Source organism: Agelaius phoeniceus, chromosome 2 (genome assembly GCF_051311805.1).
Source record: "Agelaius phoeniceus isolate bAgePho1 chromosome 2, bAgePho1.hap1, whole genome shotgun sequence".
Classification (NCBI taxonomy): domain Eukaryota; kingdom Metazoa; phylum Chordata; class Aves; order Passeriformes; family Icteridae; genus Agelaius; species Agelaius phoeniceus.
In genome coordinates, this window is record NC_135266.1 from 83,997,157 (window position 1) to 84,019,602 (window position 22,446).

Here is a 22,446-nt window from a genome sequence, read left to right on the forward strand (position 1 = left end):
CCTCTCTCCCAGTCTGCTAATTGCAACATTTCAAACATCCATAGAAAGAACTCCTTGATTGAATCTAAAGTCCAGCATTATTCATAGGCAATTGAAAATGGACAGTATTATAATTTCAGAGAATAGAAGTGGAATAATTAGATATGTCACCAAGGGATGCATTTACTTGTTGGATTGACAGGATGTTGGTAATTCTACCTACATCCAGACACAATGAAGGCTTTTTGATTTTTTATGTATTATAATACATAGCACTCAAATAGGCAATGTAGTGTTCATTCCTACAGAAAATAAAAGAAATCCCCTAAAATCATGAAGTTATTTTACTTGAAAGTAAAGTTTTTTACTTGAATTAAAAATTATGTCTTTGAGAAGGCTTAAATATCAAAAATGCATTCATAATTTTAAAGCAAAACACATGAAAATAAAAAATCACATTTTTGCTTCAGAATCACTCTAGCCCTTCTTTAAAAGATGTTTCTTTTTTAAACAGTATATTTTAAAAGAAAAGGTTTGAAATAAATTTATTTTCAGGTAGAAAAAGATTGGGTATGAAATAAAGGCAAAGTAAATCCTAAGGTCCATTCTGTACTTTCACTTTGGGTTTTCAACAGTGGCCGCATATTTTTTTATGCTGTCACACTAAAATCCATTTAGGTCATCAGACAGCAGGATGAAAACTTTTCCATTTTTGCATATTTAAGGGGGGCTGTTCTCTATTAGTTCATTGGTTTTGTGTTCTGTAGAACCATTTTCACTAATGATCACAAAATATTTTATAAACATTATTTAAATCAAGCCTGTCTATACTGCTGTTATGAAAGAAAAATGTCTTATCCCACTGCAGAAACAATGACATGCAGAATACAGCACTGTTTGCCAGGGCAAAAAAAAAAGCTGTGATACAACTGAAGGGCCAAAACAGACAAGCCACGCCAATGCACGTTTAAAAGACTAGCACAGAGTTCTACCAGCTTTAACTCTTCCATTGCAATGCACATTAATGACAGGCTGAAAGATTAGTATGAATAATAAACAAAACTGCAGGTTAAGAATCTGGAAAAATGTAAGTCATTAGAGATAATAAGGTGTGTAATCTGACTTTCAAGACTATGATCAAACTAATTAGGAAAGAAGCAACAAATTTATTCTGAAAAGTCAATGGAAAAAATATACATACCTGAATGCCGGTATTTTAATATATTTATATATAATATTAATAAGAAACCAAACTCCATGAGTTTCCCACTATTGTAAAAATTCAGATGCTGTAACTTTAGACCAAAATTTCTTTTTAGTCTTCTATTACCACTGTCCTCAAAAATTTGCTAATCATCCATAGTCATTGTTGTGGTTTAATCCCAACCAGCAGCCATGACCCACACAACTGGTCACTCCTCTACCAGCAGGAGTGGGAGAGAATTGGAATGATCAAAAGTAAAAACCTTGTGGGCTGAGTTAAAGACAGTTTCATAGGGAAAGCAAAAGCCACAAGCAATGCAAAACAAGGACTTGTTCACTGCTTCCCATGGGCAGGCAGGTGTTCAGCCATCTCTAGGAGAGCTTGACTTGGGAAGACACATGCCATTACTCTGAATGTCCCTCCCTCCCTCCCTCCTTCTTCCCCCCCCTTTATGTACTGAGCATGATGCCACATGGTCTGGAATATCCCTTTGGTCAGCTGGGGTCACCTGTCCTGGCTGTGCCTCCTCCCAGCCTCCCATGTACCCCCCACTCTCTCACCAGTGTGGCAGCACAAAGAGCAGAAAAGGCCTTGGCCCTGTGTGAGCCCTGCTCAGCAATAACAAAAACATTTTTATATTATCAACCTTCTGTTCAGCACAAATCCAAAAGTGCCTCATACAAGCCCCTGTGAAGAAAGTTAACTCTACCCCAGCCAAAACCAGCTCAGCCATATATGACATTTAACATTAATTATGCAAACACTTGCTTTATTGTAAAAATATGTAAGGGAACACACCCCCTCCAATACTTTTCTAGATCTAGAATGCACCTACATTCTTATTATCCAATAAAAAAACCTTTCACTGCCTGTGCTCAGAAATTCACAAAGTTTCCTCATTCTTTTTACAGTCAGATGTGGCAATGTGCTCCCATCCCCAACCTGTCTTTTATATTTCATTATAATTCCTGCTCAAGCAATAACCCTAAGTGGTGGTCAGTCATGGATGTATCTGGTCCTGACAGCTCAATCTGGCCCCAGCTGGACATGGGAGGAGATAGAACACAGCATGATAGGCAAGAACAACATTTGGCCAATACACCCAGCTAACCAGAATGCTGGCCAATGCCCAGCTCAAGGCAAATTTGGAAGAAACTAGGACCTGTAGTCAGTACACAAATATGACTGTGACTCTATCATCTTACTCCATGAAGAGCAGACAGCCCAGGGCCTGATGAGCTCTCCTGCATGGCAGTGGGCTGCACACCAGGATTCCCCCTTGAGCAGGAATGCCTCTCAAGGTTATGAGATGCTACATCAGATGGTTGGTAAGTGAATTGAATTGGGAATAAGCACACTGAAACTTGGCAATCTTTCAGAAAGGATGATTAAACACTGGAATGGGCTGCCCAGGGAGGTGGTTGAGTCACTGTCCCTGGAGGTGTTTAGGAAAAAACTGGACGTGGCACTTAGTGCCATGGTCTAGTTGACTCTGTGGTCTGATCATAGGTTGGACTTGATGATCTCAGAGGCCTTTTCCAACCTAATTGATTCTGTGATTGCAAATATTTAATCTTTTAGACATCAACCACTGGCCAAGGCTGAGACAGTCTGGATCCAGCTGCACCTAAACTCCCCTCTGAAAGGAAGTTTCCAACAGAATGGGGTTCTTTCTGAGCCTCATGGCTCAATAGGCAGATCCTCCCAAAATTCTGCCTGTTCTCTGTCCAGTAAATGCTCAAGTATATCTGGCCATTCATTCTTGTTAAACTACTGCTGCATTTACCACTGAACTTCTTTTATATCAATGAAATATAGATCCTTCTTACTCAAGAGTAAAGTGCCTGATTCAATCCACAGCACCAGAACAGGGAGAATTTATTTTTCTTTTCAGCCCTTGTTTAAGCTTTTATGTGCCTCCTTCTAATGTGCTAAATCTAGGTCCACTAGCTGAATGGCAGAGAGGAAAGCTGAAATTCCCCATTTTGGCATCATCCTGGCCCCCACACTGCCCTGCCCCATGAGGGGCTGAGCTCACAGTGTCCCTAAGCTGGAATGCACCAAAACAGCTGCACAGCCCTCTCTGTGGCCACACTCAGCCAAGGGTAAAACAATACAAAGATTTGATTACCGCTCATGAAAACATAACCAACATAGTTTGAAAATTACTTCTTCAGGACATGTCTTACATGTACCTTCACAGAACTCATCATAGACAGCATAGTTAGCAAATCAAACCAATAATAAAATAACAGTAACTCAAAACAGTAATAATATAAAAATAATAATTTGAAAGAACAATGTGAAACTGAAGAAATATGAAGAATTCATTGTGACTGAAAGGAGAATAAAGTACATATTCCTTAGATCTTATTGCTGTGACAGGATGGGAGAGGAAGGGAACAACCACAGTACCTGAGTGAACTTCCCTAAATTTTTTGTTAAGATGAAAAGAAAATAAAATTCCATCATAAGATAAATAGAAAGGCTCCCTTCAATTTCTGTAAGTGATGCAGCAAAGACAGCCTTATAGCTACTTTTAACTCAACTATGCAGCTTTTTGGAAATGAAAAAAGAAATAAATAAGGCCTATTCTGTGCAACAGAGAAAATGAGATGATTCATATGTTATTAAATTAATACTTCTCATTATACAAAGAGATCTAAAATTTACAGCAAAAGAATAGAGAACAAACAAACTCCCACAAATGTTTAATTGTGTTTAAAATGTCAGAGAATAATTCGTTTTGTACCATCGAAGCTTCCTATCAAATTTATTCCCACGTCCAAAGCTTGGTGAGCCAAAGTTTTCAAATCACTGAACCTAGAAACAAACTTAATTAACTGTTTCTTCTGTTATTTTCTGCAGGCCCAAATTATAACAGAATAATAGAATAAGGCTTTTTCTTTTGTCTCATCTAAAAAAAGCATACCGATGAAAACCAGTCCCACAAAGGATTATTTTTTTTCCAAACTATTGAGTTGAAAGGTTTGAAGAATATCAACATTTGCAAAATGTTTAATAATGTGATTTTAAATGATTAGAGGGTTAATGAGACAAATCACTTAGTTTACCAGTTGTATACCAGCTGTACAAAGGAAATTTCTCTCAGGTGGACCAGTGCAAAGATGACATGTGAACGTGCTTTGTGAATGCTGACCATCACTGTGAGAACTATCTCCCAAATCTCAGGAATTTTTGGAGGAAGATGGCAGAGAGGATGAGCAGAGCTGTTAATGAATTGGAAATGCATTGAGGGTACATCCTGTAAAACAATGACACAGGTTGTGCCAACAGCCTAATGAAATCACGAGAAGTCTCCATCCAGCATTTAACAACACTAAAAATAGCCTGATCTTTTTTAGGGATCTGCCAGGTTATCAGTTGTGGCTAGTAGTTACAGAAAAAAACCCACCATTTTGATTCAAAAATTGAAAATCCAGTGCCTAAATTTGGAAATAATTTCTATATGGTATGAAATTGAAGACTTAATTTTATTATAGTAAATGCAATGAAAATTACTGTTATTTTAAAAAAATAATACAATAAAAAATATTTTTTTTAAGCAGCACTTTTTTTTGTGCAAACATGTGAGTGGACAGCATTAACTAGTTGTCATGAAAAGTATCTTAGAAAATCCCAACAGTCAGAAATCAAAAACAAACATGTCAAAAATTTTCTTGAGATATATCACTTGCTTATGTATTCCCTTTGCCTTTTAATTCTATTCATGAAGTTGATTTAGAAATGGTGCTCAGATTTGTGGAAGGCAAACTCAATCAAAAGAATTCAAGGACAACCATCTAAGACTAGAGAAAGACAAAAGTATGAAAAAAGGAATGTAGATGTTAGAACCATGACCCAATTAGGAGGATCTGAAAAATTCTTGTTCTCCCCATCCAGTCTTCCTGGACTCCAAGTGTACTTTAGCAATGAGAGCTAAAAAGCAGGGATGAATAGTAGGAATTTAAGATCACTACCGCCCCAGGGAACAGCACTTCTGGGTGTTTTAAACACTCCACAGTTCTGAGAGTGGATCAGCATCTTACACCAAGGCTCCTTTTAGCTTTGGACAGAAAATACAATCATTTAACTTGGCTTCTCTGATCCATACAGTAATTTTTTTCTCAGTGTTAGAAGTTTATTTTATGGCAACTAAAAATCAGTAGTGCCTTTCAGTAGTGCAAATACCTAGGAAATTAACTCTAAGGATACTTAAACATTGACCAAAGACATTCCCAGGCACTTAGAGTCTTCCCATGCATGTCTGGAAGTCCTAACAGTGCTGAAAATGCAGCTGTTTGACACATGCTCAAGTTTCAAAATCATAATTAAATCTAGCTTTTTGTTATCTCTCTGAACCAACCTCACCCAGAAAAAATATTTTAGGGCCTATCTGCTAAACTACATTTCCTGTAAAATAAATTATATGATGATGGCTGCAGTATCATACACTTAACTCACCCAGTTTGGAAGATTTGTCTCTGTATTTCCAAATACTTAAAAGAGAGACAAAACTCCCCTAACACCCCATTATGTTATAGGCTGTATTACAGGCCCCACACAATACTACAGGCTATATGGGGTTTTGCTGGGATTGGGTTTATTCTCCACAGTAGCCTTTGCGGAGCAACAATTCAGCGTGTGGCTGAAACAATGTTGCCAATACACCATCATTTTGGTTATTGCTGAAGAGAGCTTGCACAGCATCAAGGCTTTTTGTCCTTTCAATTTTACCCTTCCTGTCCCAGTAGCAAGTTGGCAGGGGGTGGGTACAGGGTTTGGAGGGGACCTAGCCAGGAGAGATGACCCCACATGACCAAAGGAACAGTCCATATCACATGGTGTTCTGCAGCAAAAGCTCAGGGCAAGGAAGTGCAAGGGAGAACATTCATGATTATGGTTTTTGTCTTCCCAAATAACTGCTATACCTGATGAAGCCTTGCTTTCCTTGCTAAACGTCTGCCTGCTGCTGGGAAGCAGTGAATGAATTTCTTATTTTGCTTCACCTGCACATGCAACATTTGCTTTCCCTATTTAACTCATTATCTTCTGCTTTTATATCTTTATTTTCTACCTGACCCACAGCAGAGACGAGTGAGAAGGTTGGCTACTGGCCAGAGTCAATCCACCACATGCTGTCACTAAATATGCATTGGGAAGGAGCCCTGGACAGGAGGGGATGTATACAGAAGCAAACGTGGATCTGGCCCAGTGACTACAGCATCTCCCTTGCAGACGAAATATAAAATGAAACCAAACTAAACTGCATTACTCCTGAGAGCAAGAAAGAAAACACAGGTCTCCCAGCCCACTCCCTCAAATATGAGTTTGGAGGAAGAGGTCATTTGCTCATGACTTGGTTTTGTGTCTCATTTTAGAGAATGTTCAAACATACAAATCATGAGCAGAAGAAAATGCCTATTTGTAAAGCAGAGACCCCAAGTTCTGTGGGGCACTATGGTGGCCTGGGCTCAGCAGACAGTCAAGTTGAAGTGCTTCTTAGTGTCTAGTGTTAAATAAGCCTCTGTGGTGGTGCTGCTGTGTCCCATATCTAAGAGAAATAACTCTTCCCAGGCTAGGAAGAGCAAGGTGACTAATTCAGAGTTGTCTATTTCTACAGCAAGCACCTTCTGTTTATTTATCCAGTTCACATCATATGTTGGAGACTGAAACAGCCCACAGGCAATTCTCAGCCTATTGTCAACATTTCTCTTGAATGTCTTTGGTCATTTGTTCTTTATTATTTAAGAGAAAGGAACTCTAGTACAAAAAAAGTGGCATAAAAGTGTGTAAGCATTGATAGGATGTGTTAAGAGAATAAATCATACTGATTGAGCATCTTGTCACTGGTGTAATTGCATCTGTATTTAGGAATTCTAACACCGTAGCTGCAGAGGATCCTGGGCACAGGTCCAGTGCTGAAAATGAGAACTGGGGCTCACAGTGTCCCTTCTGGAAGACTAGAGAACATGAAGTATAAAATGTCTCATCAAAACACAGGAGAAAAGCCAGACAGACCTATTGAAAGTGAGACCATAGCAGATGGTTTTGATGTTAGGATGGAAAACTGAGACAGAAATTATAGGAAGCCATTTAAAAAAGCTGCATGCAAATGAACAGAGAAATTCTATTTAACTTTTTCACCCTTCCCAATAGTTCATATTCCCATCAAGGGACTTAATTCTCTTCTGCTTTAGAGCACTGTCATTCTTCTAAATTGCTCTTGGCTGTGATCTTTACCTGTGCTATGCACCATAATTTCTAAGTTTTATGAATTGTCAGTAACAAACTGGCCAGGACAGCCCCTATTAAACTTCCTCATCAACAGTCTTCTGAAAGACAGAACCCAGCACCATGACTGGTGTAGGTAGATAAATAATTAGGCTTATGCATTGGTATCGTAAGAAACAGATGTGGACAAAACACGACAGATGAGAGACATTAATTAGGAGCTTCAAAAAGAGAACTAAAATGATGCAAAAAGAAAGATTAGATACTGGCTGGCTAGCTTTGTGCTACTTGCTTTTCTTTCCTCCAATCACTTAAGCCTCTTACTCTCTTTGTGATGTGTTTGCTTTGTGTTGTTCTGTGTCCTTTATCTTCAACTATAGCTGGTTTTACAGTTTAAACAACAATAATCAAATGTTTGTAGAAAAAACAGATTTTTAAAAATCTAATAAAAATATGCATTTATTTTAGGATGATCTGCTTCCTAGAAGTCATAAAAAAGAAGAGACATTAATCGGAAAATATTAAGTTAATTAGTTCGAGCTGTTATTTATCATGAGCAATTTCCATCTACAAAAGAAGGACAGAGAGACAAATGAAGGGATATTGCACCACTTTAAAATACACAGTGCATCCAGGAATCTTTCTATTACACTAGCAGGGTGTGCATGGCTCTAAAAGCAAATACTCATGTTGCTGGTAAGGATGACAGCTTTAGGGAAATCACTTTTCTTTTTTTCATAGAAAGACCAGTTTTAGTAAACATAAACTACAGGTTGGGTGTATGTAATATGCTGTGATTCACCTGAGTGCAACTGTCATTCCCAATTCCTTTTCCCAGAAAAGAATTTACTAGGTGACTATAGAAGAAATTATTAATTGCAATATTTGTTTATAAGGTAACTTCTATGCAACACCAAGCAGAATTTCTATCTGAAAATAAACCAACTCTACAGATTTATAAAAAAACCTTTAATACTTACATAAGGGATTGTGTCCAAAGTGTCTGTGTTGACAATTATAGGGGCAGGGCTTGCCTGAAATGGAAAAAAAAAAATAGAGAAAATAAATTTAAAGACCTGAAATTCATTAATATTGAAATACCCATACTTCTACATTAAGCTAAAAGTCTAAAAGCCCATTTTCCCACTGAATTAAAATCGTACAACAGTATATAACTGTGGGTGCTGCTCAATCCAGGATGAAGAAATAGGTTCTCAGCCTCCAAACCACAGCTCGCTGTGGCCTTTCTTTTTAGCTTCTCCAGGTTTTGGACCCCATCCTGAATACATATTATCCAGTTGTGCATTTTTTAGTAGAACTGCAAGAAACCTGATGTATCCACCTTTCAATTAGGGGATATTGAGGTTGAGGGTTTCAGCTTCAAATGAACCTGACAAATCCACCTTTTGTGCTTGAAGCAAGATGATGAACTGATCTTTACAGAGGAGAAACATTTAATGCTTACACTACTTAGCAGTACTGTATAGGATATGTATAAGCACATATATGGTGATATTTATGTCAAAGGTATATTGTGCTGTATATTTTTACATATAATTGGCATGGCTCATATACACTCAGCTGAGGTTCAGATTGAAATACAGAACAGTTTAAAAAGACTTGAGCATCTGCAAAGCTGCCCAACCTGATCTTTAATTTCTTGATGAAGCTCATATCCAGGCTCATTTCCAACCACCTGAACCTCTTGCTCTTTCCATTCTGGCATGCAGTGGTACTGACCCAATGCCAAGCTCTGATATGACCCAGCTGCATAAGCTTGGTTCAGCCTCTGAAGAAAACCAGGAAGTTGTGAGAAGATGTAAGCCAGAGGCAAGCACCGTCAGTAAAACGTCAAACTGAGGCAGGACTGCCAAGATGGGATTGTTAATAAATCAAGGACTCAGAAGGACCTACATGTAGTCAGTGTAGTACAAAGAGTGATGGAAGGCACACTTTCTCATGCCTACTTGGGCAGCAAAGACTCTTCAGTCACTGTACTGGGCTGATGAAAACACTAATGCTTAGCACAGTAGCTCACTAGCTCTATTCATCTGCACTGTGTATTTGTCACTGAATGGCTGCACTTTAAACTCATACAGACTGCAGGGTCTCTTTGTGCATGGCAGGCATGCTGAAAACACTGATCCTATTTCTGTCATCAAATATTTACTGTGGGATTTCAAACCTTTGGTTGTTACCAGCCCAAATTAGGAATGTGACATTACTGCAATAATTCAAATAACGTGAGAACAACAGTTTTTGTGCAGTCATTCAAGGATAATTCTGTGTTCAAAGAAATGTTATGTTACTGGACAAAAGCTACTCCTGATTAATGCCATGATTTCTATACAACTGTGTAACTGTGAATTAAAATTAAATGCATACAATTTGGTGTGTCTGCATTTCATAGCATGGACCAATGTCATGGTAAGGTTTATTTGATATTAAAATGCATAGTACCTCAAAAGATATTATAGGCCCATACCCTGTTATTCTCATTGCGTCCCAAAATACTGGACACACTGAAGTGATAGGTAAAAGCAGAAGGCCATATGATTATAATATTTTTAGCTTTAGGCATATGGAATATGCCTATAGTTGCATTATCATTGGAGGTAAAACGAATTATTTTCTTTTTAGAATAAGAGTTTTTTCTTACACCAATATTTAGCTCAATAAACTTAAGAAGTGGCACCTTTGCTACAGGAAGAATAAGCTTGGCAATTTTTTACAGTATTGATTTTATCTCCTTTTTATTTTTACCTACTGTGCTGGTCTATAACCAACTACAAAAAAAATTGCAGTTTTCAGAATAAAAGCATCTTTCCACTGATGATTTATAAAACAGTATCTACTAAAATAACAAAAATCTTTCAGAAGTCATTTTCCAAAGCATTCACCAAAATCTCTTTAACCTATTGAAGAACAAAGCCTTTCATCTATATCAGATTTCCCTGAAGAAAAGCTAAAGAAATCAGAAACAAATGTGGGAACACTTAGGACTGGACAGAGTACTCCTGGTGCAGTGTGACAAGGGGATGAGATGTCCCTCACCCTGCTGCCCAGGCTGGAAGTGCAGCCCAGTTTGTCATTCCCTCTCATTGCTGCAATGGCTGACTCACATGCACCTTGTTCTCCTCTCTACCAAGCTGCAGCTTAGCCAGACTGTGCCTGGCTGGGACTGCTCCATGTTTTATTCTGCCATGGGGAACTCCTGTGTGTTTTCATTGAACTTGGTGAGGTTCCTCTCAGCACATTTCTCCTTCTCCTATATTCCTCTGAAAAGCAGGGAACAGACCAGTGTATGATCTGCTCTTCCCAGTCTGGTATTACCTCAAACCTTGCTGACAATGCTCTCTATATAATCATTCTGGGTATTAATGAAGATAATCAGCATTAGCACCTCTATCAACTCTGTATGAGCACCACAAGTAACTGAACTGCTGACCACTGCTCTTTGGGTCTGCTGGTCTAGCCAGTGTCCCACTCATCTTCTAGTAAACCCATACATTTAGTTTCTCTCTCATTTGGCTATGAAAGAGAATTTGAGCTGAATACCTTGCTAAAATCCAGGCAAATGACATCTACTGATCTTCCCTCATCCACAGAGCTAGCAGATTTCTCATCACAGAAAGATGTTAGGTTGACAAGGTAAAATCCAAACACTTGTAAACATTTGTAAACTGACCTCCCTCTTTTTAATCACCTCCCTCTGTCCTTCATGAGACTTGACAAAATGTTCTGGAGGCCCAGACCATGGACACTCACCATGATGCTTCCATTTGTTAGCTTCCTACCTAATCCTGATCCCTGGGTTATCACTTGGTCCATCACCCCTTCCACAGGAAAAGTCTGAGCATTGAAAGCTGCTCCTTTGAATGATGTGATCCTTTCCTGACTGGCCCTGCTGCAAAGCCTGTAAAGAATTAGTTTTCAGGCCAGTGTATCACTCAGAGTTCATTTCAACATTGTGCTTACTGTATTCTTTACTGATTGGAAAACTATACTAACCTATCAAACTGATGATTTTCTTCAACTGGGGCATTTATCCTGTTCAGACAGACAGGCATGGAAAAATTCACAGTGCAATAGTTTCAGATGGATATAGTGACTATAAGCACTCTCAACTAATATCATCAGTGCATTTGCCTTCTCTGTTCCTCCTGTTCATATCTGGGCATGTGATTCTCTGTGAGTATGGGACAGTGCTTCTTGTTACAATTTGTCTTTTTAGGTTTTGGTTTGGTTGTTTTGTTTTTGGGTTTTTTTTGGGAGGGGGGGATGTTAATTTTTTTCTTTAGTTTTTTTTTTTTTAATAAGAAATATGATTTAATGGAAACATCTTGCTCCCATCTCTCTGATATATGGTAATTCGAAGAACACTATCCTCCTGAGCTGCAAAATTGCATTAAAGTGCAGGAAATGGAGATTATTTCATTAGCTGGGCCCTGTTTGTAGCTCATGCTTTAAAGAAGAAGACTTCAATCATGCAAAGCTGAGAAGACAGTTTGCAATCACTGGAGAGAGCCCTAAATATAGTGCTAGCCATGGAGTACACAACAGAATCAAAACAGTCCTGTAACCACAGTGAAATTACTGAAGGGATGAGTACCAACGAGGAGTCAAAGATTTTACTTTCCAGAATGATGTGTCTGTATCTATGAAAACATGACGTGAAAATATGCCACACTGGTTCACCAAATTCTCAACAAAGATACGCAGGTATCTCTGTACTTCTAATGGAGAACATTGACAAATCTATGAACCAGGATTCATCAACAGTGCTCCCAACTGTGCATAAATTAACAAAGGCATGCAAAAACATGTCTAGATTCTCTTGAGAACCTCTGCCTATAGTGTCTTTGAGATAGTACTGCATCTTATCTCTCAATCTGTATACCCACACAGATCTATACAGCCTTTATCTAGGCTTCAGACTGGCTGAGAAGAAATAGCTTCCTGGAAAATAATGACTTCATTCCTAACTCTGTGCTTTGACCTTCTCTGCCATCTTGACCAAGACACTGAATTACAGTTTACCAAGTAAATTACACTTTACCAGCTTTTTCCAGATGCAAAATAAAACCAAGCCAATCACCATAAGTGTGAATATTACTGAGTGTAGTAATTGAGTATTCCTGTTTTCCCCATTCCTCACTCACTTCCCTCTCCATTCCAATCCCTAGCTATACATGAAGTATTATACTAAGCTGACAATGTACTGTGCAGTCAGACTTACAGCTCCTGCTCCCTGCGTGAACCTTCCTCCTACCCTTGACTGCAAGCTCTGCTTTCAGCTGAGCCATCTCTGTGCTTTGAAAAAAGGCATCACACTGACAGCTGCAGTGAAAGACGGGCATAGCTGAGACAAAACTTGAATAGCTTTGGGAAAAAAAGTAAAAATTGAAGATTTTTCTTATTCTTCTTCTTAAAGGACTTGAGCATAAAACGCTTTGCTTCCACAAATGTATACAAGATTGTTCTGCTTGCTTTTCTGCCAAAAGCACAACTTAGAAGCAAGACAGAGTAAAAGCACTTGAAGCCAGTAGAAACAGAACAAAAAGGCACATGGTTCATGAACAATTACTCTGCTGCCAAATTCTCTACAAGTGTATGGTATGACTCATACCTCTCAGACAAGGTGAACTTTCCCTCTACCATGAATGCTAGCATTATCCTGGTAGACTGGTTTTAATCATACTACTCACAGTTTTAGAGACTATCCATATCATACTGGGTTGCTTTCTGCAGCATTCATAAGTCCTTGTTTTAAGTGTTCCTACTATGCAGGACTATATTCAACACCAGACCACAAAATCACAAACATAGTTATGTGGCCACTACTTTATAAATCATAAGCACAGCACACTGCTTCTTAACAAGAAAACAGAACCAAGTATGTCATCATTTTGAAATTGCCCACCTATGCCTATTCCTAGCTGCAATTTTAATTTCATAGAATCGATAAGGTTGGTAATGACCTCTAGGATCAAATCCAACCAATAATCCAGCACTGCCAGGTCCACTCCTAAACCATGTCCCTAAGCACCCCACCTAACTGGATTTTGAACATTTCCAGGTACAGTGATTCCACTGCTTTCTTGGGCAGCCTGTTCCAAGGCTTGATCATCCTTTCAGTGAAGACTTTTTTCTTAATATCCATTCTCAACCTTCTCTTATGCAACTTGAGGCTGTTAGAACTCTCTACTGCTTTTCTTGTTAAGGAATCACCATCACTGCCTACATTATTACATTTAATTAAACTCAAAATAAGGGGGTGGTGAAATTGAGAATAATACAATTGTGTACGTATTACCATTTGAAAAGTAAGTTGAGTTGTCAGTGGCTTATTGCCACCTTGTGCAGACAATAAACTCTGGCCTGTATATCAGAGTTAAAGGCTCATCTTTCCAGGCAATCAGCCATAAACTCTCAAACACTCTCTGAAATATACATTTGCAGTTTTGTATTACTTTAAAATGTTAGCACTTTGTGTCTTAATAATACAAAGTAGAGCAGTCCCTATATGCGTACATGAATAGGGCATGCTGTGTCTCTCAGATACATACTGTAAGACTGCTTAAGGCCTTAAGAAAGTGATACTGAATTAGTTTAAGTTCCTGTTTTCAGGAGTTTCACAATTGCAAGAAATAGATTTACATTTACACACAATGGAAGGAAAGATTAAATGACAATTTAGATGTCAAAACAATAATTCTCTGGCATGCTATGAGGCCTCAAGATCACAGAACACACAGCACCTTTTGTCATATTTACCAATGAATTACAAACGGAAAGACTGAAAGATAAAAACATATTTCATTTCTATTAATCAGAAATGTAAAAGATAGAGAACCTCTTTGAACATCTAAAGAATGACTTAGCAGCAAACAATTCTACCTCTGCTCTGAGACATAAAACAGAAGTCAAAACCAGCTTTGCTTGCAGATGCCATAAAAGAAGAAAAATGCCTCAAGAAATCCTCAAGACCACTCCCTTTGTATATAATGCAACCTCATATAAAGCCATTTAGTTTAAATGTAAATTGCACTTTTCAAAGGAGGTGGCCTTATTTGCAGACATGGAGTTTTACATTGTTTTTTCTTAATCTTTAGGAATAATTTCCTATTTAAAACTGTATTAATTTGCATGATTAAAAAAACCCCAAAACTCATACACAAGGAAAATAAAACATTTCTGTGTGGATTCAGAGGCTATCAGAGGGATTGAGAAGAAAGCACCTACTTTACAGTTGCTGAAGTTCTCCCTATAATGATCTTACCTGTTAGCAGGTTGAAATAGCAATTATTAATGTAACATAATTTTTTTCCCCAGTATAAGATCTAATGAAGGACATAGAAATATCAATGGAAAAAGCTCTCTGGCCACTGGAACAGGCTCCCCAGAGAAGTGGTCACAGCACCAAGTCTGGCAGAGTTCAGTAAGCATTTGGACAATACTCTCAGGCACATGGTGTGACTCTTGGGGATGTCCTGTGCAGGGCCAGGAGTTGCACTTGATGATCCTTGTGGGTCCCTTCCAACTCAGGATATTCTGTGATTCTGTGCTAATACACATGAATGCACACCAACTCAAAATAGACCAGAAGAAAAGCATGCATCTAGATTTTAGGCATCCTATTTGACCTAGCTGTGTGATTTATTTTTTTTTTCCCAGCCTCAGTGTGCACAAACATAGAACTCCTTCCAGAGGGAGAAAAATAAAATCAAAAGAAAATTGCAGCTATTTCTTTCATAGAATCCTAGAATCATATATGTTGGAAAAGAGTTCTAAGGTCACAGAGTCCAAATGCTAACCCAGCACTGCCCAGCCCATCACTAAACCACATCCCTGAGTGCCACATCTACAAACGCTGCAACACTTTCTCCAAAGGCTGAACAAGGCCAGAGGAAAAACAAACACATGTGTGATCCCAATACAAACAATGGAGGGGCTGGATCTGGACTGCACTTGCAAACTAATTATGGTATCTCCTCATATTTGGCTTTCCCTCCTTTCTTTCAAAAGTCAAGGCTGCCTTACTCACCATATGGCTTTTTATTTTTAACATCATGGTACACTAAGCTTACAAAGAAATTATCCAGTGTCTTATTCTGTTACCTTTTTATATCATGAAATACCTGAAATTTGAGTGTAACATTTCTGCATGGAGTTATAAAAACCCTCCTCAAAAACACAGAAACAAATGGACTAAAAATTATAATGCAGATGAAGAGAACAAAAAAAAAAAAAAAAGAGAGAATGCAAAACTAAATGTGAAACAGGGGAATTACTTTAACAAAATTCAGTAACTCTTAAAAGAGTTTATCAGAACATGAATCTTAAAGAATGAAACACCTGCTTTCAGGTTAATCTGTTACATTCAGTACTGTCAACATGAGCCCAGCAAGAAAGGAATCAGTGCCAAAGAATGCTCATCTCTGCTTATCAAGAGCAGAAGTCATCAAGGCTTACTGGTGTCAGAGTTAAAACTCTTCATAGAGACAAAAGAATAAAAAATAGAAAAGTTTTAGAGTTTTGGAAAGGTTCTAATAGCACAAATAGCAAAATCACCAAAAACCTTGTTTTAGCACTGAAGTGGCCATGAGGAGAGCTGGGACTTACTGTGGTCCATATAATGCATCAAATTAATTCTCAGATTCTGGCTAAGTATGTACAGAGGCAAAGCTATTTTGCCAAATGCTTTCACTTAATGTATATACATTTAAGTATACAGGAAGAACTTAAAAAACAAACTTGATTTTGAATATCTACAATAAACTGCAAATTCAAGTTGGTCTGTGCTGGAACAAAGAATGTTTTGATTTTTATGTCAGTGAAAGTAAACTTCCACCTTATCGTCCTCTGGAAAAGTTTTAATTGATGTCCCAGAGTGCCCCTTTATGGCCCAGAATCTCCAAGTGATGAATAAAATTAACTAAATAATTCCAAGTATATCAAATATATATAGCTTGCCCGACAGCTTGTTTCAAACCCTAAATTACTGCAGGACTACTGCACTCACAGTACATCAGTTTAAAAGATAAACATCCATGTGTGAAGTGCAGCTATCCAGGGCTCAGGGGGAATCAGCTCTTTTACATGGTTTAGCTTCATGTGGCATAAAATGTATTTCTCAGTGGAGATGCTCTGCTACATAAATTACAACTATTTGGTACTTTACTATAGGGCTTGCTAACCACTTTTAAATCTCAGTTTTCTTGCTGATGTCCTTCTGCCTGAGAACCCGAGTGCTCTGTGGGTGGTTTGCAGGACAGCACGTGCCAGAACTGCCAGATTTTCCATAATTTTACAGGTTGTAGCACCCAGCAGGAACATCACCAGCTGCCAGTCTTAGCCAGGGCTCTGCTTGTGAACCTTTGTAATGCCATCAGGTTGTTACTGATTGAAGAGGATGCTCCCTTTTGAATGATGCAATCTTGATGTAGGACAGAGGGTGGAAATATGAAAATGACATTTTCTTTTTTTTTTACGACCAATTTCCCTCATAGTTTAAAAATTTTGGACAGAGAAGAAAGATCAGTCCAATTTCTAGACTTTACACCTTGTTATTCCTCACTCTGCTACATTCAAGCCTCTTCTTTAAGGAGTACATCCTAGTGAAGCATGAATTTTGTGTCTCTTCTGCCTGCCTTCTGCTCTCTACTGGATGGAAACAGCAAGGGAAGCTCCTGTGAGGGGAAGCCAGGGCTGCCCTATGCTGTGCACAGGTGGCTCCAGCCAGTGTCACACCAGACCCACCACTGGGGCAGGAGAAACCAGCAATAAGGAAGAAAAGGGTGAGGAAAAAGGAGCAGCAAAGAGAAACAAGCATGTCCTGACCCTGGCTCCAACCCCATGCGTGAGGGACCCCAAGTCTCTCGTCCTCCAAAGGCACTGAGTGGGACCTGAAGTGACGGCTAGAGGAGGGGAGGTGTCTGGAATGAAGATGAACCTCAAGATAAGGTGTTTTCCCTTAGCGTGAGTTTGTCATCTTTGTTTCTCAATATCCAACACAATAATTAAATGTTCATGTAAACTGGCAGGAAAATTAAGTTCCCTAAGTCAAATCTGCTTTGCCTTCGAAACATCAATTTTTCTGAAATTTCACTGTAGAACAGATACTTGTTCAGCACCTTTTATTTAATCTATTTTCTGAAAAACCTACAAATCAATTATTGGAGGTGAGACTGGACCAGCAGAAGAAAGTAAAAGAGCAGCCTTCAGTTATGAAAGAAAATGTTGAGTACACAATGTATTCTGTGCAGACATGAACTCACTCCAGCTGGGCTCTGAAGGGAGCACCTGACTTGTGGCTCTGTTCGTATGACACGCTAAGAAAACTGCCTTTCTATAAGATGAATGTAGCCAAGCAGAAAAAACAACAATAAAATTCATAAAATCATGGAATGGTTTGAGTTGGAAAGGACCTTTGAAATTCATCCAGTCCAAGGCCCCTGTGATAAGCAGGGTCATCTTCACCTAGATCAAGTTATTCAGAGCCCCATCCATCCTGACCTTGAATATTTTCAGCGTAGGGCACTCACCAACTCTGAGCACCTGTGCTAGTATTTTACCACCATCACTGTGAAACACCTCTTCCGTATATCTAATCTAAATAAATTACCTTTCAACCTCACACCATTAGCCCTTATCCTGTCACAGTAGGTCCTGTTAAAAAGTCTGTCCCCATCTTTCACTTAGACCCTTCCAAGTACTGCAAGGCCACAACAAGATCTCTGAACAAAGAGAAAGTAGAAGCAGTACCATGGCCACAAAGAAAGCTGTCATGTAAAAATAGAAACACGTAAATTAGCAACTGATTAAACATATATATTTATCACCTTATAGATCCTCTATAAAGAGATATTTTCCATGGAGAACGAAAGCTACACCTACTTCTCCTCACATAATCTATTAAAATGCATTGCTGTTGACCTCTCAATTCTTAGAAATTGCATTAAGCAATAAATTTCCAAACAGAAAATCAAGGCAACACAGCACCACAGGTTTGGAGACTAAGGAAACAATGTAAAAGGACTGAACTTGAGGAGAAGTAACAGTGCCACAAAAGGAGCTCTATGATATGTCATTGCTTAAGTAAACAAAATGCCAAGGGCCATTATAAGTCTGAACCACAATGGAAATGACTGGAGAGTAAGCACACCCAGCATTCTTATAAAGAAGTTGCACAGAACCTTAAAAATACACCTCACTTAAAATTACAGGCCTGGAAAAAAAGAAGGCAATTCTCCTTGAGAAATGATAAAGGGAAAAGCATCCTTGTGAACTTGAAAAAAATAGATTGTGGGGGCAAATAGGTGGATAGGACCTATTATGGTCCTATTATGGGTGCAAATAGGACTAAAAAACAAACTTCACAAAATGGACTAAAACCAAAGGGAAGAAATATAAAAATATATTTACATAATTCTTTGATGATATTAATGAAAAGCACTTCATAGCAGGAAAATTATACTTGCCTGTTTTTCAATCGATATTTTGCAATTTTTACAGTGGGAATATTTTTCAGTTTCATGCCAAGGGCAGCCAGTAGATTTTATCCACAGCTACAATTATGTGGCAAATTCAGCAATCTATAGTATAGTCTCCCTAGTGGAGAGGTTGAAGCTTTGTTGCCTAAAACTCCTTTGTACAAACTGAGGTTAGCACTGAAATGACTGCTGTAGGCAGTACTCACATTCTGACAGATGGGCGATGCGACCTATGAGGTCTTTCCCCATCTTTACACTTCAGCATTCTGTCATTTCTTAACAGTGTTGTTTTCGCTAGAATTGGATGTAGAAACACTGAGTAAAAAAATAGTCTTGAACTGAATTAAAATAGGTGGGAGCAGTGACTTATCTAGCAGCAAGTAACATGGCCCTTTTTCTCATGATGCAGGCACAAACAGTAATACAAGGCAGCACTTTGAAACATGATCATTCCTAGGTTATAGGATATCTTTTAGTTACTGATTTCAAGACATATTTTCTGCTTTGTAAAACACAAACATTTAGGATGCTGCTCTTTGTATACATTATTAGTAGAGACCTGAAAAGGACCAGGAAAGTTCTGCATTCTCTGAATTTACTGCGTGAATATATATATATATTAAAAGCCACTTATCCCACAAAATGGAATTACTTCCCTTGTACACAAAGACAACATTCATCTTTCACTGTATCAAGCAATACACATAACAGTCAAAGACACAAAACCTAAAAACTGTCAGAACTGATCTGAACCAAGATTGAGAAGATAGGTTTGCAAACCAATTAAGGGAACTTCAAACGTCAGAACCACCCTTCATGCACTGAACAGCACCCCCCAAAACACCGGAACATTAAACGGTTCAGAGTGTCAAGGCAGCCTCTTCCTCTAGTAATAATAGCAAAACCAGTAACAATAAGAAATATCTCCTGGATATCTGTCTCTCATATGATGGTGGTTTGGTTCTCTTTTTTTAAATGGAAAAACTCCAGGAGAGTGCTTTCAGAAATAAGCTTTGATTACTGTCAGAAGGGATAAAGAAAACATTTCCTGGCAAAGGAAACCGCAAGTTATGCGCTATACATCAGGCACTAGGAGAGAACACCTGGAAAAGGACTAAGCATAGCATTTAGTAACACAAACAGAGCTGTCTGCTTAAGGCAGGAGAGAGGTAGAACACAGGAATCAAAGAGCACAGTCCTAAAAATACTCAGCTTCAGGAACTCAGATTTCTCTTGTGCCTGTACAATAGCATTTAAACCTTGAAAATAATTCAACATCTATCCCAAGTAACTGGCATTCAGACATGAGGCAGCCTTCCCCCCGAACCATTTGGACAGATCCAGTCTCCTCCTACCCTACCTTTTAGGCACCAATCCCACCCTCCAAATGAAACACATCCCCCTCCTCCAGTAAATTATGATGCCTGCCAGAAATATCACATTTACCATTCTCAGCCTGTTGTAAATCCTGACTTTCGCCATGGGATGTCTGGGAAAAACTAACACCTAATGTGATGGTCCTTTCCGAAAACTAAGCAACTTCACAGGCAGGTGCACCAATTCTGAGCACTAACATATAAAAACCCCACTGCAGACCTGACCCTGATACTAAATAAATGTTTGGCTGGGAGGACAAGAAATGGGAACATCGTGTGCTTCAGAGGAATGGGAGAAAAATGACATAGAAAATATTACAGCAAGAAGAACACAGAATCTGTGGGAGGCACAAGGTTTTTTAGGGCAGCCGTAACAAGGAGAAAGCAAGAGACTCCAAAGTTAAAGTCAGCCCATCCTTCACATGCTATATGCTTTGTGACACATTTTGAAATGTCTTCTTCAATTATAGAGTGCTCTACCCTTATACAAACAGGAGTTCAAACATTTTTTTTTGCTGTCAGCCCATCTGTTACTGAAGACCCTTTTGCTCACTTATTAGCTCAATACTGATCTGACACAGCTAGAACTGAGTAATTCTTTAGCTTGTTCATCACATACTTAACAGCTCAGATGTGTGTCGCTTCTGCAAAATATTAGCATATTTTAATTTTAAAATACCCTATTAAATTTATACTTCACACAAGAAAAGACATAGGAGAAAGAAAGATACTCTATCATCTTTCCTGTCCAGAACATTCTACCTAGCTTACCTAACCAGGTCACCAAAAGCCATCTGCTATTAAAATATTTCCAGTGCACATAACATGAATATAAATAAATAGCTTCTTCAAAATACTTGGAATTAGAAGTAGCAACACATATTGATGTAAACATAGAAGAAATCACTTACTAATTTTATACACAATATGCAACATTACTGTATGCTATCTGGTAATAAGCAGTAATAGCCATATGTTCAACTTATATTTATTATCATTTTAAAGCCATATCTCAATTACATGTTTTTTCAGGAAGTAAAAACTATACGTAATATAGTTTTTTTCAGGAAGTAAAAACTATACGTAATATAGTTTTTTTCCTTGATCATTAAAGTAATGATAAAAAAGAAATACTGGCAATATATTTTAATTCCAGGTATATAGAACTATGCATTCTCTCCCCAGAAAAATCCCCAGCTTTTGTAAAAGACAGTTCTTTATTACTTATCTTTTCATCCAAAAGAAACACAGAAGACCTATGGTCATAGGTCTGAGTTCATTCAGTTGATCAGAGTTCAGTTTCATTCATTTCCCCCCCAAAAGAAGCCTAACCCTCAGAACTGACATTTAAAAACATGCCTTATTTTAGAGGTACGTTACAGTTTTCCTTACCGGGACAAGAGAATCAAATGAACCCTGTTCCCGACTTTCAATAGCTGAAATTGTTTTCAACCAGAGGAGATAGCTTGAAATATCAGATATTTCAGAATGCTCCATACTGAAAGCTGCAAGATTAGCAGGACTGAGGTGAGACAGACTTGCAAAAGGAGGGCTTTGCCTGTGTTACATAAAGTTCTAATTAGATCCTTGGTACAAATTGCTATCCTAAGAATAAAAAGTTAATCAAAAAGCCTCATTGGAAGAATAGGAGGGCGAGATTGGAGCCGAGACAGCTGTGGCACAATAGCACAACTGCTAACTAGATTCTGTGCCACTATTCAGAAGTGAAAATGTATGTGTGAAAATCAAAGTGTTCCCTTTGTGTTACTTTGGACTAAACTGTTCACACCTGGTTTACTTCAGTGGAACTCAGGAGACCTCTCTGTACTGAGATTCCAATGCAGCAAGCATTGGAATTAAATAACAGACCCCCTTAATGTCGCAGCCAAAATATTTTCATGAAAAGAAGAAAATTTTGAAAGGAAACCAGTACAGAAGTGGCATGAGAACAAGTTTGGCAAGGACTTTTGGTGACAAACTCTAAGAACCAACTTACAACAATTTGTTAAATTTGACTAAATCTTAGAAAACTAACCAAATAACCACAGGATAGCTAATGGATGATTTCTTACCTCTCCAAAAAGTTGCAATTCCAGTCTCCATTTCTAAAGAGAGCTCTCTTTACCTGTTCAGGTTTATATTCCCTGCCCCCTTATGC

General features: G+C 38.3%; 1 protein-coding gene across 29 annotated transcripts in view; it reads right to left on the minus strand.

The window, feature by feature from the left end:
- Positions 1-22,446, minus strand: part of DLG2 (discs large MAGUK scaffold protein 2) — a 983,885-nt gene that overhangs the window by 379,071 nt on the left and 582,368 nt on the right. For all 29 annotated transcript variants that reach the window (XM_077174030.1, XM_077174027.1, XM_077174034.1 and 26 more), the window contains one exon: positions 8,398-8,451. In XM_077174030.1, the coding sequence (XP_077030145.1) occupies positions 8,398-8,451 (54 nt within the window). The remainder of the gene's footprint in view (positions 1-8,397; positions 8,452-22,446) is intronic.